General features: G+C 42.1%; 1 protein-coding gene across 5 annotated transcripts in view; it reads right to left on the bottom strand.

Moving 5' to 3' along the window:
• CYTH3 (cytohesin 3) overlaps nucleotides 1-16,144 on the bottom strand; it is a 94,546-nt gene extending 78,402 nt beyond the window's left edge. For 4 of the 5 annotated variants that reach the window (XR_005585904.1, XR_005585905.1, XR_005585906.1 and 1 more), the window contains exon 1: nucleotides 15,964-16,144. Coding sequence is in view for 1 of the 5 variants with exons in the window: in XM_039493467.1 (XP_039349401.1) it covers nucleotides 15,964-15,991 (28 nt within the window). In the remaining 4 variants the exon portion in view is untranslated. Of the gene's footprint in view, nucleotides 1-11,796; nucleotides 11,871-15,963 lie in introns of those variants that run through there. The other variant, XM_039493468.1, reaches the window with a different exon arrangement.
• Between the last annotated feature and the right edge of the window lie 879 nt (nucleotides 16,145-17,023).

The raw sequence follows: 17,023 nt of genomic DNA, 5'->3' as shown, positions 1-17,023 counted from the left end.
ATATATTCACTCTGCACAAAAGTTCAGCCTAAAGAAAAATGCTATAGGGGTCTTATTACAAAAACAGAATTCCCTTGTTCCTACAGTTCTAAATGGTGATTGAGTTCCTGAAACCTGAGTTCAAGAGCTCTCACCTAGCCTAAGCAGCAACTCAGGATAAGAAGACAGATCCAACAAGTTATTTTTCTTAAGTATTTTGATATCCCTTTATTTCAAGCCATTACTTTCAATACTGTTGTACTAACAAAACTGATATTACTATAATTTCTTTGGTCAACTGTTAAAGATATTTTGCAAACTCTGCTGCTTTCTTCACCCTTCAACTCTCTCCTTGAAGTCACAGATCACAGTCCCTGTAGCACTCTGATGCAGGAAGGAGAAATAATCCTGTAGTCCCTCCCAAATTCTAGTTCTATAGGGCAGGATAGCGACTGTCTTCTGGCTTTAGCTAACAGACTGGCCACACATTCTTTTAGATTTCCCCCCCCCCCAAAAATAATTTACAATAAGAGCCAAGGCACGTGTGAACAGAATACTTTTCAACACCATCCTTTGAAAAATCAACAGTATTGTTTAAAAACCTTCCTTTATTTTAGCTTATAAACACAAAGCACTTCTGATTACATACTAATAGCTAGTTCTCCTGGTAAATTTGGCCTCAGATAGTATGTTACTACAAGTCTCACACAGTTTGACTGGCGCTGTCATAAACTGCTTAATTAATGCATTAACAACTGAAATCACAAAGGAAGATTTTAGCGTGGTCATTTCAAGGAGTCTGTCTGCAAAAGTATGTCTGAGAAAGAAACAGAAGAGGCAGATTCCTAAACAACTGTGTATTTTTCCATCATGCACAGTACTGGTCTCAAGTACCCAAAGAAACAGGATGTCTGTCTTCAATTATAAGGAAACCTTGAGAAATTTGACCTTTTTAAAACAGTTTTGAAAGACAAAAATGTATGATACCATGTTTTAATGATGATTATTAAAATAATTCTATTCGCTTTCAATATAGCTACAGTATGGAACTGCATCTTGACCTTGACCAAAAGGCATCCTCTACACAGTTGGGAAGATAATGCTTACTACATGCTAATTTGAATCCTTAAAAAAAAAAAAATTATCCTGTTTCTTCCCTTACCCACTTACTCTGTACAAAATAGAAACACTGTTGAAACAAATACGATACAACAAAAATTAAACTTTATCTCCTGACTGTTCCCTAGACACATCCCACCTTGAGTAGTCATTTTGTAGGACCTCTCAGCAGTAGTAAATTTAGAAAGTGTAGGATTTTACGTGTACTAAAACATTGCTCCCACAAATTATTGTATTATACCTCCCATCTGTCTTCTAATAGCTATGTACTTTTCTATTTGTGTTAATTGGCTATGTTTTTGTTTAAACAATAAAATGAAATGCCACATTTAAGCTATTTAAAGTCTCAAACAAAATTTGAAGGGATTTAAATATTTCAGGATGGGATTTATGGCACAGTCCTGAAATGGAGACTCCTAGTTCCTGTTGCTTTTAGTTGAATATTTTTGTAGAGTCACTTTTTTTCCCACCCTACCCTTTTCCTTTACTGAATTTCCACACAATGACTTAGATTTGACCATCACCGGACATGTGAGCAGCAGCAACAACAAAAGTTACAGCTGGAGCCTATATTAGTCCCAGCTGCAAGGGATCTTGAGCTGCATTTACAAAATAAAAGAGAGCCAAATAGGCACAGTGGAGGAACTCTTTTCTGTAAATTTGTATCATATCATAACTCAACAAACATTTCTTTAGTTCTTTCTAAACTCAATTTTCCTTTTCAATTCAAAACATTTTAAAAAAGCTTTTGCCAAATAAAATAAATAAATAAAGAGAGAAAAGTATTTTTATAAAAACCAACTTTACTACAGAAAGCCAGAAAAATAATCACTTCCATATGGACTTTTAAATCTAACATACCAGTATGAATGTTTGTGCCAAGTCCATCCACCCACAGGCTCCACAGACTTTTGAGAATTATTTATATTTCATTTTGATTACCAATTTTACCTAGGCTTCCCATTTAATAATAAAGTCTAGTTTAAATTTGTCAGCTCTCCAACAAAGGTAGATGATGCAAAGAGAAAAGAAGTTTCCAAACTCTAAAAACTATATAAATGTAGTTACATAAAGGTACACTTAGGATACCAGCGAAGTCACAAGTAAGGACTGCAGGACTGGGCCTTTGGACTATTCTTCCTATGTGTGTGTTTTAAAAAAATATCAGCTAATTTTTTAGAACATTAATTTGTGCTTATGTCATATACTGGTATAAAACCAACACTAAACCTTACAGCACCTCCAACTTACACTGCACAAAGTGAGACTAGAGTTAGAAATATTTTGATTTTAAAATTACTTGAAAAAAGTTTCAGCTCAAGTATTCAAAAAATATTATGCTTAATGCACAAAAATCCACTTCATACAGCCAGAAAAATAATCAGTTCCATATGTTCGTTTTATCTGTCTTTACGAATACATCTACAAGCTGAAATGTCACAAAAGTGCCTAGAAAGGCTGACCTTGTGGAGTAAACAGGAGACAGGTTTGAGAACCAACCTGGGGACTAAGAGTAACTGGTTCACAGAACTGGTGAGTGTTGTGAATGAGGCAGCTCAGCAAACTAATAGGATGCCCTAACAGCACTTATTTACCATCATTAGCTAGAAATAAGAAGCAAAAAGATGAGGAAGACTGCTGTGTTTAAGAGGAAGAAAGTGATCTATAGTCATGGATGAAAATCCTCTCTTCTTTATTTCACTTAAGAGTCAGTTCCTATACAAGTTCTGATCCAGGGCTTCCAGTTGTGGAGGACAGAAGAATGGGAGGAAATTACAGCAAATGTCCTCCTTACCCGTAGACAGGGGGTGAATTATACTTTTTTTAATGCTACGATCACACAATAAGGCATTTTTTCAGTGTCAAACAATAACTGAAGAGAGCAGTATAATAGAATACAACCAATTTTTAAAGTCAATTTAATAAGAGTCGATTAGTTAAATTATAAGGCTTTTCATTTAAGAAAGTGATTCCAGGGCTTTACTTCCATATTGCAGATCTACCTATTCCAACTTCTGGGCTTTCCAATCATAAATGTGACAGACAGGCCCACTCTGGACTAAGTGGGTTACAGATTTTTCCCTCTGGCATGTACACTTGTGTTTAAAATATGTGGACAGCCTAAATTTAGGTTTGATTTAGCTTGATAGCTCCTGAAGGAGGTACACTCTCCAAATGCAAACTCTCTAATTTGGCTGGGTCCCAAAAAGAGTGGGACCCCAATTGAACAAAAATAAAATCTTCATTTTTTTCCCCAAGTAATCAAGTTGGCAGATCCCTTACAACGGATTATCAGCCTGCATAGTTTGCAGGCAGCTTTTCAAGACAGGCACATCTAAGTTGCACAGCACTTAACATGTGTAAGAAATGGGCCAAACTCCTCTGAATCCTCTCTACCAGAACTCTTAAAACACACAAAACGAAGCCCCTTTCCTGAACACATTAAGAGGTTCACAGCTGGAGAAGGCACCCATCCTGTAGGACTCCTCTGCTGGAATAGCATCTCTGCTCCACAGGGCCTCCTCCAAAAGCCTCTTGCTTTATCGTCAATTTTCTCAGCTGCCCTCTCTCCCAAGTCCCTGACTGGTCATTTATGAATCATTAAAAGTGGAATGTGCTGCAGCTTTATAAATGGAAGAATTACGTATGCAAATAGTCACATAATCACATAGTACTTGGAAACAGCACACATTCCGGTGGGAACATTTCTCTTTGGTCTAGAATGAGTGGGCAGGAAGTACATTTATACAGACTGGTGTCTCAGATGAACAAGAATAGTGTTCAAACCTTCATTACGAACAAGAGAAAATACAATTCCTTATTTTGCAATTTCCAGATATGCGGTGCAATCGTAAATTAAATCTTAAAAGTGCCACTTTGCAATGCTATCATTCCATGTGTAGAATTCCCATTTACATCAGCAGGAGTTGTGTGGGTCACAATTGGGCACATTATGCTAGACTTCTTGCTAATGAGGTGAAGTCCTTTATAAAGGTGTAATATTAGGGGTTTACAAAAACAAAAGGGGCTATTCCAGTTTTTTAAGCCAGGGACAGGAGGAAAGAAGTGGAAATGAAGACTATCATAAGAAAGACAGGTACCTGCAGGGTATACTGTAACCTGAACAAGTAGGAAATATGCAATTTCACGCTGTAAATTATGTTGGCTGTTAATTATGTGGTCATATAACGAATCAAGTCTACAACTCAGAGGTGCTCCCATGCAAGACATTCAGGAAATAGTAGTCTCCTTATTTACACATGCTCAAATGTTTCTGATGGAAACTTGAAAGTTTTACTCTAAAAATAACAGACTAATTTGTCTTTTTCTAGTCAAGGCCCATGTGTACTAACAACATTATAAACAAGCCCAATCCAACTTTGGGGAAAAGGATAGATTTTGAACCAGATTCAAACTTCACAGCCGAATCTTATCTCCAATTTTTACTTTAAATATTTCGTCATCAAGCAAGGGCCAGAAAAGTTAATAAAATGGGAATCCAAAAATACTTTAGGAGCAAGAGAGAGAAAGAAAGGAAAGTGTAGGCCTACTACTTGACAGGAAAGGAGAACTAACAACAGATATGATCAAGAGGGCTGAGGTTTTTTAAACACCTATTTTGTTTCAGACTTTCCTTAAAAAAAAAAAAAATTGTGACCAGATGCTTAACAACAAGAGGGAAAAGAACACAAATCACAATAGGGAAAGAACAGGTTGAAGATTATTGGGTAAGTTAGATGTATGTATTCAAGGCAGCAGAGCCTGATGAAATTCATCCTACGGTATCAAGTATCAGAGGGGTAGCCATGTTAGTCTGGATCTGTAAAAAGCGACAGAGAGTCCTGTGATAGATAAATATTTATACCTGCCTCTGGAAATTTCCACCACATGCGTCTGATGAAGTGGGTATTCACCCACGAAAGCTTATGCTCCAATACTTCTGTTAGTCTATAAGGTGCCACAGTACTCTGTCACATCCTACAGTACTTAAGGAATTAGCTTAAGAAGTCTCAGGACCATCAGCAATTATCTCTGAGACCTCATGGAGGCTGGGTGAGGTCCCAGAAGACTGGAGAAAGGCAATCATAGTATCTATCTTTTAAAAAGGGAACAAAAGGACCCAGAGAATTACAGAACTGTCAGCCTAACGTTGATACCTAAAAAGATATTGGAACAAGTTATTAAACAATCAATTTGTAAACACCTAGAGGATAACAGGGTAATAAGTAATAGGCAACATGGATTTGTCAAGAACAAATCATGCTCAACCAACCTAACTTCCTTCTTTGATAGGGTTACTGGTCTATTAGATGAGGAGGAAGCACTATACATGATTTTACTAAAGCTTTTGAGAGTCCCACATGACATTGTCACAAGCACACTACAGAAATTACTATAAAGTGGGTGCATAACTGGTTGAAAGGCCATATGCAAAGACTAGTTATCAATGGTTCACTGTGAGGCTACAGTCAGGGGCAACAACAGGCGAGGAGGCGCATGCAGCACCCACCACGGGGGAGGCAAGGGAGATTCTTGGACCTGAGAGGGGCACTAGGAGCACATGCAGTGACAGTGGTGGGGGTGAGTGTGCAGCTTGGGGGGCAGGAAAGGGGGGCTCCTCCCCCCAGAGCTTGCTGCTGCCGGCAGGGAAAGGGTTGGGGGGAGTCCTCCTCTCTGGCCCCTGGCCCAGAGCAGCCTGCCTGTACCTCAAACTCATCCCCAGCCCTGCCCCACCCCCGAGCACACACACCCAGTCAGAGCTTTCACCCCCCACTGCACCCTCAACCCTCTGACCGAGCCCTGAGCCTCTCGAGCACCCCAAACCTCCCAGCCCCCGACAGAGCCCTCACCCCTACTCTCACCCTGAGCCCCTCCCATACTCCATACCTCTCATCTGCAGCCACACCCACAGCCCTCACCCCTGCACCCCATCTCTCTGCACCCCTCCCATCCCAAAACTCCCTCCCAGAACCTGCACCCCCTCCCAGAGCCTGCACCCCAATCCTCGGCCCTGCACCCCAGACCTCCGCCCTCACCCAAACTCCCTCACAGAGCCTTGGGCGGGTGGGGGGGCAGAGTTGGGGGAGGGAGAGTTGGGGGGGGGCAGGTTCCGGGCACCACCAAAATTTCTACAAACCTGCCACCCCTGATCCTGCCCTGCAGACCTGAACTCCGAGCATTCTCAGGACACATGCTGATCCCTAGTGGCCACTGCTGATATCCAGCACCTCCCTCCTCTCTTAACCTGTGAGTCTCTCTCTGGATTGGAACTGGCCTGGAACCAAAGACCATCTTGGAAGCAACATTACCAGCCCAAGCAGTCACAAATCATGAGTTAGACCCCCCAAAAATCACAGGCTCTACTGCCGCCACTTCATTCATTCTTCGGCGGCAATTCGGCGGCAGGCCCTTCCCTCGAGAGGGAATGAGAGACCCGCCACTGAAGAGCCGGCCTTGGGGGAGGGCGCAATTTTATATTCTTGCGTCAGGTGCAAAAATACCTAGTTACGGCTCTGGGGTGGGGCTGAGGATGAGGGGTTTGGGGTTCAAGAGAAGGCTCCGGGCTGGGGTAGGGGGAAGGGCCGAGAGCAGAGCCTTGGGGGGGAGGGTGGAAGGGGGGACACCCTGGCCCCCCTCACTTTTGGGAAGGCTCTGACGCTCTTGTCTGGTCAAGAAAGACTAATCTGGCAGTCTTCTTCAGGATTCCCTTTCCATCCTAGAGGAAATTACAGACCCAGTCCTGCAATTTTTCCACCTACCAAATTCTCATTCAGTGAGTTCCTATTGAGCTTTTTATATAAAGGGAAACTGAATGACCAGGCAAGAAACTGATCAACATAATCTGGCATCACAACACGAGAGTAGGGAATCTAATAGATGCTTTTTTTCTGAAACATGACGAAATATTACTGTGTCTGTGTACTAAAGGATCATCTTTTTAATGCTACTTTTAATAAGAAAAGTTGTCTGCTTAAAATTGTTTAAAAAAAAATCTGCCTACAAGTAGATCCAGTACTTAATGCAACTGGGGAAATAACTATGTAGCACTTAATTTTCTTTTAATTAAACCTTATATTATCATCAAATTATGGGTTTAAAAGATCTCCAAAACGTAATGAAATAAACGTTACACAGATGTTCACCAAAAACAAGAATGTTTTTACTTCATAGCAACCAAATAGGTCAAACCACTTCCTTTTTCAGACAAATCTCAAAGGACCACAAAACAAATGGTTTTCTAGTGGATTTTATATATCTATCCCTGCTAAGAGGAAACAGTGCTGTCCAAAAAATTTGCTTTCCCATGAAATTGCTGGATTCTTTTTAAAATTAAAATCACTTTGCCAGATATTTGCTTGAAAACTATACATACATGTTAAAAATAAAGTTACTTTACTATTGTGTGATTTTTAATGAAGATGCACACAAGTCAAATAACTACTCCGTATGAAGAGACTACAAAGTGAAGCACTCAGACCCAGGAATGCTCAAGTAAAGTTGTGTGGACTACCTTATTCTCTGCTCCCAGGCACCTTTAATTACATGATCACATACGATATATTCCTGCCTCAATCAGAGCACAGTACAGATGTGCTCAGGGAATGAGTCAGTTCTTAAATGGTTATTTTTATCATGAATGTTCAGCATGTGCCTATGTACCTTATTAACTATACATGCACTCACACCCTTTACTAAGGCCAATGTTTTACCAAGATGTATACTTAAATATCTTGCTGAATTCTAGAACTAAAGGAGAAAAGGATCATACAAGGGATGTTTCATTTGCTGTACACCATTCACTTTTTGAAATTAACCAACCTGGGGAAACCCTGCCTCATTCAATCACCACAGTCCACTGTCTCATTCATTGTCCATCCTGATGCACATGTTGTATGAGAAGAAATACTATGTGATTACATAATCGACTATACCTTGAAAGAATGCACTCAAGGAGGCGCTGCACAAAAAGATAGACTATAAACTCTTCAGAGCAAGGATTAAGTATAAAACAAGAGAGAACAAAGAGATTAGGGTTGCCAGTTTTGGTAGGACGTATTCATGGAGGTTTCTTCACATGACATAATCTTTAATTAAAGATTAATCTTTAATTCCTGGAGACTCCAGGACAATCCTGGATGCTTGACAACCCTAAAAGAGATAGACAGGAGAGTACAAGGAAACTAGACAACAGGGGTCAGCATGACAGGCAGCACATGAACAGCCTAGCTGTTATCTTTTTATAATTTATTTTTATTTTTATTTTTTGGGGGGTACACACTAAAGAAGAGGAGAGATTTAAACGAGAATAAGTGTTAGTGCGAGGATGTTAATGGGGAGTGTGTATGAAAATTTAACCAAGTGAGCAACGGAACGTGGCACTAAGGGCAAATCAGAGGCAGGAGCTGAAATCTCAACGAAGGATGAGAGATGATAGGTAAGCTATGAAGGGCCCTGGAAGTGAAGACAAGGGGCTTATGTTTGATGTGACAGAAAAGAGGGAGCCCCTGGAGGGATGCAAAGAGACGGATGACATGGTCAAAGCAACAGGTTAGGAGAATGATTTCTGAATGGATGTCACGGAGGCAAGTTTGCATTTGTCAAGGCCAGAGAGAAGAAGTTGCAATAACTGAGACAAGAAGATGAGAGCCTTAACAAGAGTTTTAGCTGCGCAGAGAGACAGAAAAGTATCTTAGAGATGATATGTAGAAAGCACCAGCAAGATGTAGACATAGCCTGGATTTGAAGACCTACAGAGAGGTCTGAGTCGAAGATGACACCCAAGATACGGGCCTCAGCAACAGGCAGGATGGTGGCGTTGTCCACAATGAATGAAAAAGGAGCTAGTGAGGAAGGCTTGTGGGAAGGTGGGGCAGGGAGCATTGGTGATGAAAGGGAGATGGGGCAGCAGATGGAGAGGTAAAAAAATCCCATCTATGACCCCCACAATTTAAGATGGGACAGGCTAAAGAATTATTATGTTGTATGGGGAAAGAGCAAAAGGAGAGTGACAGGTTAAGAGAAAGGGAAGGGATGAGAACGGACATGAGAAAGATCAGGAGATGGGATGGGGTTATTGAGGCAAGTGGAGAGTTCGGAGCAATGGTTTTCAAACTTTTTTTTCTGGGGACCCAGCTGAACAAAATTATTGATGCCCGCAATCCAATGGAGCTGGGGATGAGGGGTTTGGGGTGTGGGAGGAGCTCAGAGCTGGGGCACGGGGGTGAGGGCTGCGGGGTGGGGCTGGGAATGAGGGGTTTGGGGTGCAAGAAGGGTTTCCAGGTTGGGGGGGGCTCAGGGCTGGGGCAGAGGATTGGGGCATGGGGTTGGGGTGCGGACTTACCTCTGGTGGCTCCCAGTCAGCGGCGCAGAGGCAGGCTTCTCACCTGTCCTGGCACCATGGACCGCGCTGCGCCTGAAGCAGCAGGTCTGGCTCCTAGGCGGAGGCACACAAGCGGCTCTGCCCGGCTCTTGGCCGCAGGCACCACTCCCCCTCAACCAGCTCCCATTGGCCGAGTGTGGAGCCAGTGCTCAGGGCAGGGGCAGCGCGTGGAGTCCCGTGGCCCTCCTGCCTAGAAGCCGGACTCGCTGCTGGCCACTTCCGGGGTGCAGTGCGGTGTCGGAGCAGGTAGGCACTAGCTTGTCTTAGCTGGGCAGCACCACCGACAGGACTTTTAACATCCTAGTCAGCGGTGCTGACCAGAGCAACCCAGTGCCTTACATGTCAAGACTGACTCAAACTTGGTTTAGAGGACAGCAAACTTCTGCATGTGAGAGGGAAGAAGGAAAGAGTTGTAGGAGGGGGAAGAGAAGGCAAGCTGAGGGAAGGGGAAAGTCACATTTTGTAAATATTCTCCAGTGTAAAAAATGGCAAGATTCTATGCAGAGATGGAAGCAGAGGCACAAAGAGGGAGGGTTTGAGTAGTTCATCTTGTGGGTGAACTGGAGCATATATTCTACAAAGACATCCAATCTTGCTTTAAAAAGGGTAGATCCTCAGTTAGTGTAGTCACATCTCCACTGACTAAGTGATGGAGAATCTACCACACTCCTTGGTAAGTTGTTCCAATGGTTAATTGCCCTAGCCTCTTAAAAATTGCCCCTTACTTCTAGTTTGACTTCTTCTAGCCACTGGATATTGTTATATATTTGTCTGAGATTAAAGACTTTTTTAGTATTATCGTCTCCCTGTGTAGGTACCTATAAACCATGTTCAAATTGTCTCTTAGACAAATAAATAATCTGTATTCCTTAAGTCTCTCATTGTAAGATCTGCTTGCCAGACATCAAATCATTCTTACTGGTCTTTTCTGACCCCGTTAAAAAATTTTCAACATCCTTTTAAGAAGTGTTGACACTTGGCCTGGACACAGTATTCCAGTAGTGATCTTACCAATGCCATATGGAGAGGCAATATCTTCCTATTCCAATTTTATATTCTTCAGTTTGTACATCCAAGGATCACATTAGCCATTTTAGCAATAGCATTGCAATGGGAGCCCACACACAGCTGGTTATCTACCATTATCCCCTGTCAGTGCTTTGCAGTATATAATCCCCTGTTCTCTACGTATAATGTATAACCTTGTACTTGTTTATATTAATATATATTGCTTCATTGCATCATGACATCCAAAGAACTATGTGTAAGGGACTATTTATTATTTACCACCTCATGAAGTTTTGCAATCTCTGCAAACTTCATCAGCAATTATTTCATATTTTCTTCTGATGACTGAAAGGAAACATTCAATAGCACTGGGCCAAGAACAAATCCTTAAGATTTCCGCATTAGATTTAAAAATATAATGATTAATGGGAATCATTTATCAGTTAGCTAGTTTTTAATCCATTTAATGTGTCATGCTGATTTCCCATAGAACTATTTTTTAACACAAATCTCATGTAATATATTAGAATTCTATAAGGTATTTGACATGACCAGTTATCTTTTGCAACCAAACTTGTAATTACATCAAAGAGCAAGGCCTATTTATCATGAAACCATCCTGACTGATATTCATTATATTTCTGTCCATTAGTACTTTACTGATACGGTTTCATATCAGCTGCTCCATTATTTTGCCTGTGATCAATGACCAGCTAACCAGTCTAAACCAAGGTCATCTCATTTACCCTTTTTAATTATTGGCAGAACCCAGGCTCTCTCTATTTGGAATTTCCCCAGGTTTTTGTTTTTTAATTAACATCAATCCTCAGAGAGCTTCTTGACCAACTCTTTAAAACTACAGGTGCAAGTTATCCAGACCCGGTGCTCTGAAATCAGACATATGTAATAGATGCTGGTTAACATACTTTTTGGTTACTATTGGAATTTAAGCATATCATATTATATGAATATAGCATATAGTTATGGTTCCAAACACAGAAAAGAAATATTTGTGTATAATATATGGTACAGTGAATTTCCAGTTCACATGGATTTTTCAGTATATATTCTCCCTTCTACAGGCTTTTACAGAGAAATGGAAAATATGGGACACAGACAGATTGACTTGAGCCTAAGAATACTTATTTTTAACTCCTACCATATTTAAATTACTTTTTTTGAAAACCAGTTTTAATTCTTTTACCTGTTTTTCTCAGGGCACTTTTGCCTTTATTATTAAATTTATCATCCTTTAAGCTACAAATGGATAACTGTGCTTTTCCATTTAGACAGAATGAAAGCAGACTTACTACATTTGCTTTGTCAGTAAGCTGTTCTTCTGTGGCCTGTGTGAAATGTGCTGGTGGTTTCAGTCTAGTTCCTCCTGGGCAGGTGCCTACACCACAGAAACCAACACCACACTTGGCATTCTCATCGGCAGTTCCAGCAGAGAGGTCAAGGATTTAAAGAACCTGAATACTGAATTACTCTTTCATGCAAAGTAATGCCTCAGAGTTTAGGACTGAAGTACACAGTTTAGGGAAAAGTATGGAGAAGTTTACATTGCACTGCTTGTGCTGTAGCTCTTTGGAAAGGGTGGAGGGATTTGTATCTCTGTGAATTCAGCACCTTATATAAAGTTAACCAATGACATCCCTCCCCCCCCAAAAAAAGCTACTAATTAAAAAAAGAGTAAGTGACTGATTTTGCAGTCCTTTCATAAGCAGTATTTTTTATGACCTGAATGGGAGAGAATATGCAACAACTGCCTAAGCAGCACTGGAATCAAATTCAAGAAAACAAATGTAACAGAACTAGAACTGATCCTAATACAAAATAACTGGAGCCATATTCTGCCATAAATTTTTATGCAGAATGATCTGATTTGACTAAGAATTTTAAGACCTGGAAATTATCTCAAAACAAACTTTCACTATTTATCACTACACAAGCATAACACCTGCTACCAAATGCAAGGACCTCAGATACCCAAATGCAATACTAGCACCATATTAACTGCAGCAAGAGACGTTTCAGTGTAGTAAAGTCATAAAAGACATCATTTCAAGCTGGGGAAGGAAGGCGAATCAACATCATCTCCTGCATTAAGTACAAAGATCCTTGTAATTAGAACACAACAGACAGCTGAAATAAAACACTAATTAATTTGGATCATATACTACTCCTATTCCATGCACAGAGCCTCTTTGAAATCAACGGGAGTTTTGTGTGATAATAGATGGTATGACATGGGCCTTTATGTCCACATTTATACTACCGGGAAGGTGGCGGGGGGGGGGGGAAGAGTTTAAACTAGTAGGGAGCATGTCCTACATTTGACAGCTTCTCTATCAAATTTTATTTTTCTTTTTTAACGATAATGCATAGCTGTTTTCATCCACACATCTCAAAATATTTTACTAAAAGAGGTGCATATAATTTTTCCCATTTTACAGATGAGGAAATGGAGGCACAAGGAGGTGAACTCAAGATCACACATAAGGCTAATGACAGAGCTGATAACAGAACCTAGGTGTCCATAATCCCAGTCCAGTGCCCTAGCCACTGATTCACACTGTCAAATTCATTTATTTTTTATTAATTGAACACCTCTTTATGTGGGTCTTTCAGTGACAGGCAAGAGAAAACTATTTTTAACATAGTAAAAATGGCATTTTAAAAGCTCAGAAATCAGCACAGAGTCTCAGGGCAGGTGTAGCTAAAATTGCTGTTAATTCATTTTAAAACTGACTAGATTTCAAGTTGACACCTCACCCTGTATATATAATCTCTTGTCATGATATGGTCAATTTTCTTACCTCTTGTCATTCCAAAATCTAGTTAGTTTAAAATAATGTTAAACTAATCCTACTCTACCAATGGAAGTTTTGAACAAGAAAGGAAAGCAGGATTATGCTTTTTCTTATGAAAATAAGTGTAATAATCACAAAAGGCTAACATAACAGTTCAAATACGCTTAATGTAGAGACGGGGCAGTTTCAGTTATTTGGATCTGTAATATAATAACGCTGACTAAGGACACTTGTAAACTATACAATAATTTGACCACCTCGAATAGTACATTTTTTATTAAATGAGATGTGACAAATAATCTGAGAAAAAATAATAGAATTGACTTTTTCAGTAATAATTAGATACATTTTGAGGGTCCAATCTTTGCATGGTGCCAAGTACTTCAAATCCAATGTACCTCAAAGGGAACTGAAGGTGCTCAGAATCTCAAAGTAGGCTCTCTGCACCTTATGGCTGAAGAAACCAATTTTTCACATACTCTGCAGTGTGAAAGTTAATTTTTTTTGCTGATTCAAGCTCACACAAGTGAAAAATATCTATATTAGATGGATTGAATGTCAATAAACAAGCATATTAATGTATCCTTCATATATGTGAAAATTCAGTGATATACTGTTGATATACCCTTGATGTAATACCAAGTTGTTTTAAAACATTAAATCTTTAATTTACTATTTTTCTGCTATTTACTACAGTGTTTTCCCATTACTATTAGTAGTAGTAAAACCACTTTTTTTCCTTTTCTTCTTTTTAAATAAAAGTCGTATCTTATTGACTAAACAGCTAAGGGAAATAATTGCTGAGAAATATTGATGTTTGCAGACAGACTGTTTGTAGGATATTTTTCTGTGATGTTACTGATGCATCATGGCATTTTTTCCACTTGTCAAAACAAATACCACACCCACTTTCTTTCAGAGTTCTTCCCTTACTACTTTAAGAGCTATCAATCACATTACAACTACTAATCTTACCACTCATTACTTGACATATTTATAATGAAACAAATATAATCATCCATACACAATTACTGTTTATTTTATTTGGAAGACATCTTGATTAACAACCTCATCCTGAAAAACTACCTCTGATATGGACCACAGTTAATCAGCATCCTCATTACTGATGGCATTGAAAATTGGTTGGTCAGACAAAAAGCTTCACACAAACAATGCATTTCAGATTAAACAGAGAAAGCCCTGGTGCAAATCTGTTTGGGGTCTATTAGCTCATGTAGTTGTACAAACTAACCCCTGAAAGGTCACAATTGTACTAAAAGATGGTGAAAGAGGCACATCCTGATTTTCTAAGATGTGTATTTGGAAACATCTGCCTATGGAAATTGTTTACCTTGTGTAAACTGGATGAACCACTCAGTGATTATCATTGCACCTACACTAAAATTACACACAAATGCAGGCCTGTTGCAGAATATAATTAGCCTTTTCACTGTCCATTATTTACTGCAAAACACACACAATTTTTGATAGGAGCAGCAGCTGCATACAGTGTGCAATGAGTTCACTGTGTTGAGACACAAGAACAAACAACTGGCTGTCAATATAACACCAGGGGCAAGTCAACCATGAGAGCTGGCCAAACATAGACGCACACAGTGAGTTCTACTGTCAGGGTGTTTAAATCGACTTCTCTTTTCCAGCACTCTCACACAGACCCTAAGCAAGTGAGCATTCATTTTTCCTCCCTCAGAAATGTTTGACCTTTTGGGGGGTAGAGGAGATTCATAAATTAGGGTGCACAGAGCCCTCTATTGTTGTCATTAGCACATGGAACTTGAGCAAGTCAATCCTAATAGGAGCAATGTCCCTAGACTAGGATCAGCAAAGACTGGCAGCACTTGCACATCCCTGCCAAAAGGATAAGGCCCATTTCTCCTCCAACAACATTCCTCTTTATTCAGGATGCAGAAGCCTGAAAACTATTCACTACTTGTTATTATAGTCACTTCCCTTGGTTTTCCCCCAAGAGACATTAATAAATATGCAAAAAGAAGGTCTAGGGGGGATAGTGTGGGGGCTGAGAGAGACGTGTATGAATGGGATTGTTATGTGGGGGAGGGAAGGAAGGGCAAAGTGGATGTATGGTGGGGAGCACAAGTGGGCGAAGGGTGAGAAGGACAATACGGCAGGGTGGAGGGGCCAGGGTGAAAATACCGAGTAAGTGCTGTGCATTAAAGATGATGTGGGGGAGGCACAGTCGGGGATGTGGAGCAGGGTGGGAGTGATGGGGTATCCCAGGGCGCTCGGCAGAAGCGGTATATGGTTGCAGGGGAGCAAAGAGATGGGGTGGGGGGCAGGCAGGAGGGTGTGGCGAGTGTCACGAGAAGGGGCAGCACGGGTGGGAGGCGATGGCACGGAGGGCGCGGCGGAGGTGGGCTGTTCGTGCGTGGGAGACAGGATCAGCGTCTCCCTGAGAGCACGGACGCTCCAGACAGGGAGGGAGACACCCGCTGCCCTCCCCACTAGCAAACGCACAGCGCCCAAACGGGGAAAGCCGGGGGCGGGGGGGCGAGCCCCTCAGCTCGAAGCCTCACGCACGAGAGACCAGGTACAGGAGACCGTGTCCCAGCCAACACCCGGCGGCCCGGCCCCCCTCTACTGCCTCCCCCAGCCCCGGCGGCTTCCCACACCAACTCCACTTACCGCCGCCGCTGCCGCCCTCCTCGTCCATGTCGGGCGCCGTGAGCAGGACCCTCGGGAGCGGCAGAGGCTGAGCGAGGCCCGAGGGGTTCCCCAGCTCCTGGCCCGTCGCCCCCCTGACTCACACACACACAGCAGCCGCCCCGAGCTCAGCCCTGGCGGCAGCAGCTGCTGCCTCTCCCCAAGCCGCCCGCCCCCTCTCATGTGACCCACAAAGAGTGGGAGGGGGAAGGCGGGCCGGGTCGGGCCCAGCCCCGGGCTGCCTCATCCCCAACCTTCACTCTGGGGCGGCACAGCGACCGCCCACCCAGCTCTGGGGCTCCGGGGAAGGGGCACCCCGTGGCCTAGGGTCCCTTCCAGTGTCAACAGGGCTCTTGCCGGGTGGTGTTTTCTCACACACAAACACACACCCGTGGGTGGAAGGGGTAAAGCTCCTGCTCCTCCCATAGCTGCCAAATTTTGTACAGCTCCCTGTGAGAATTATTTGCAAATTATGTCGTTACATGTTTTGCACAGAATTGGTAGATGTAGATTTGTAGCCTAAACTTCAGTTTAAGCTCAATACACCTTGCACCCCGAAGCAGTGGCTGGGCGGGAGGGGAGAGGAAGATATGGGGCTGCACAAAATTTGGTGGGTGCTGAAGAGCAGTTGGGGAGTAGGTAGGGAGTGTCTAGGAGGATGAGTTGAGGCAATTGAGGGGTTTTTTTTCGGGGGGGGGGGGCAGCTAACAACAGCTAGGTTGCCGAGTCTCCAGGAATATGTCCAACCAAAATTGGCAACCTTAACAGCAGCTGGGTTCGTAGAGGTGTCCAATGGGGAGGGGAGATAAACTGGAGCCTAGTCTAAGGGGAAGCTGAGGACTGGTGTATGTGTGGCTAAGGATAGCTAGGTGATAACTGGGGGAGGGAAGCTAGAGGTTAGCTAGGTTTGTTGTGGGGGGCAGCAGGTTGAGGTGACTGGGAGCTGTTGGGGGTGTTTGAGAAGTTGGCAGTAGCTAGGTTTGTGAAAGTGTCCAGGGGGGTAGCTGGGTAAATTAAGTGTAAGCAGAGTCAGGATGAGCTC

Source organism: Mauremys reevesii, linkage group 10 (genome assembly GCF_016161935.1).
Source record: "Mauremys reevesii isolate NIE-2019 linkage group 10, ASM1616193v1, whole genome shotgun sequence".
NCBI classification, from domain to species: domain Eukaryota; kingdom Metazoa; phylum Chordata; order Testudines; family Geoemydidae; genus Mauremys; species Mauremys reevesii.
This window is presented reverse-complemented; position numbering and strand designations above follow the sequence as displayed.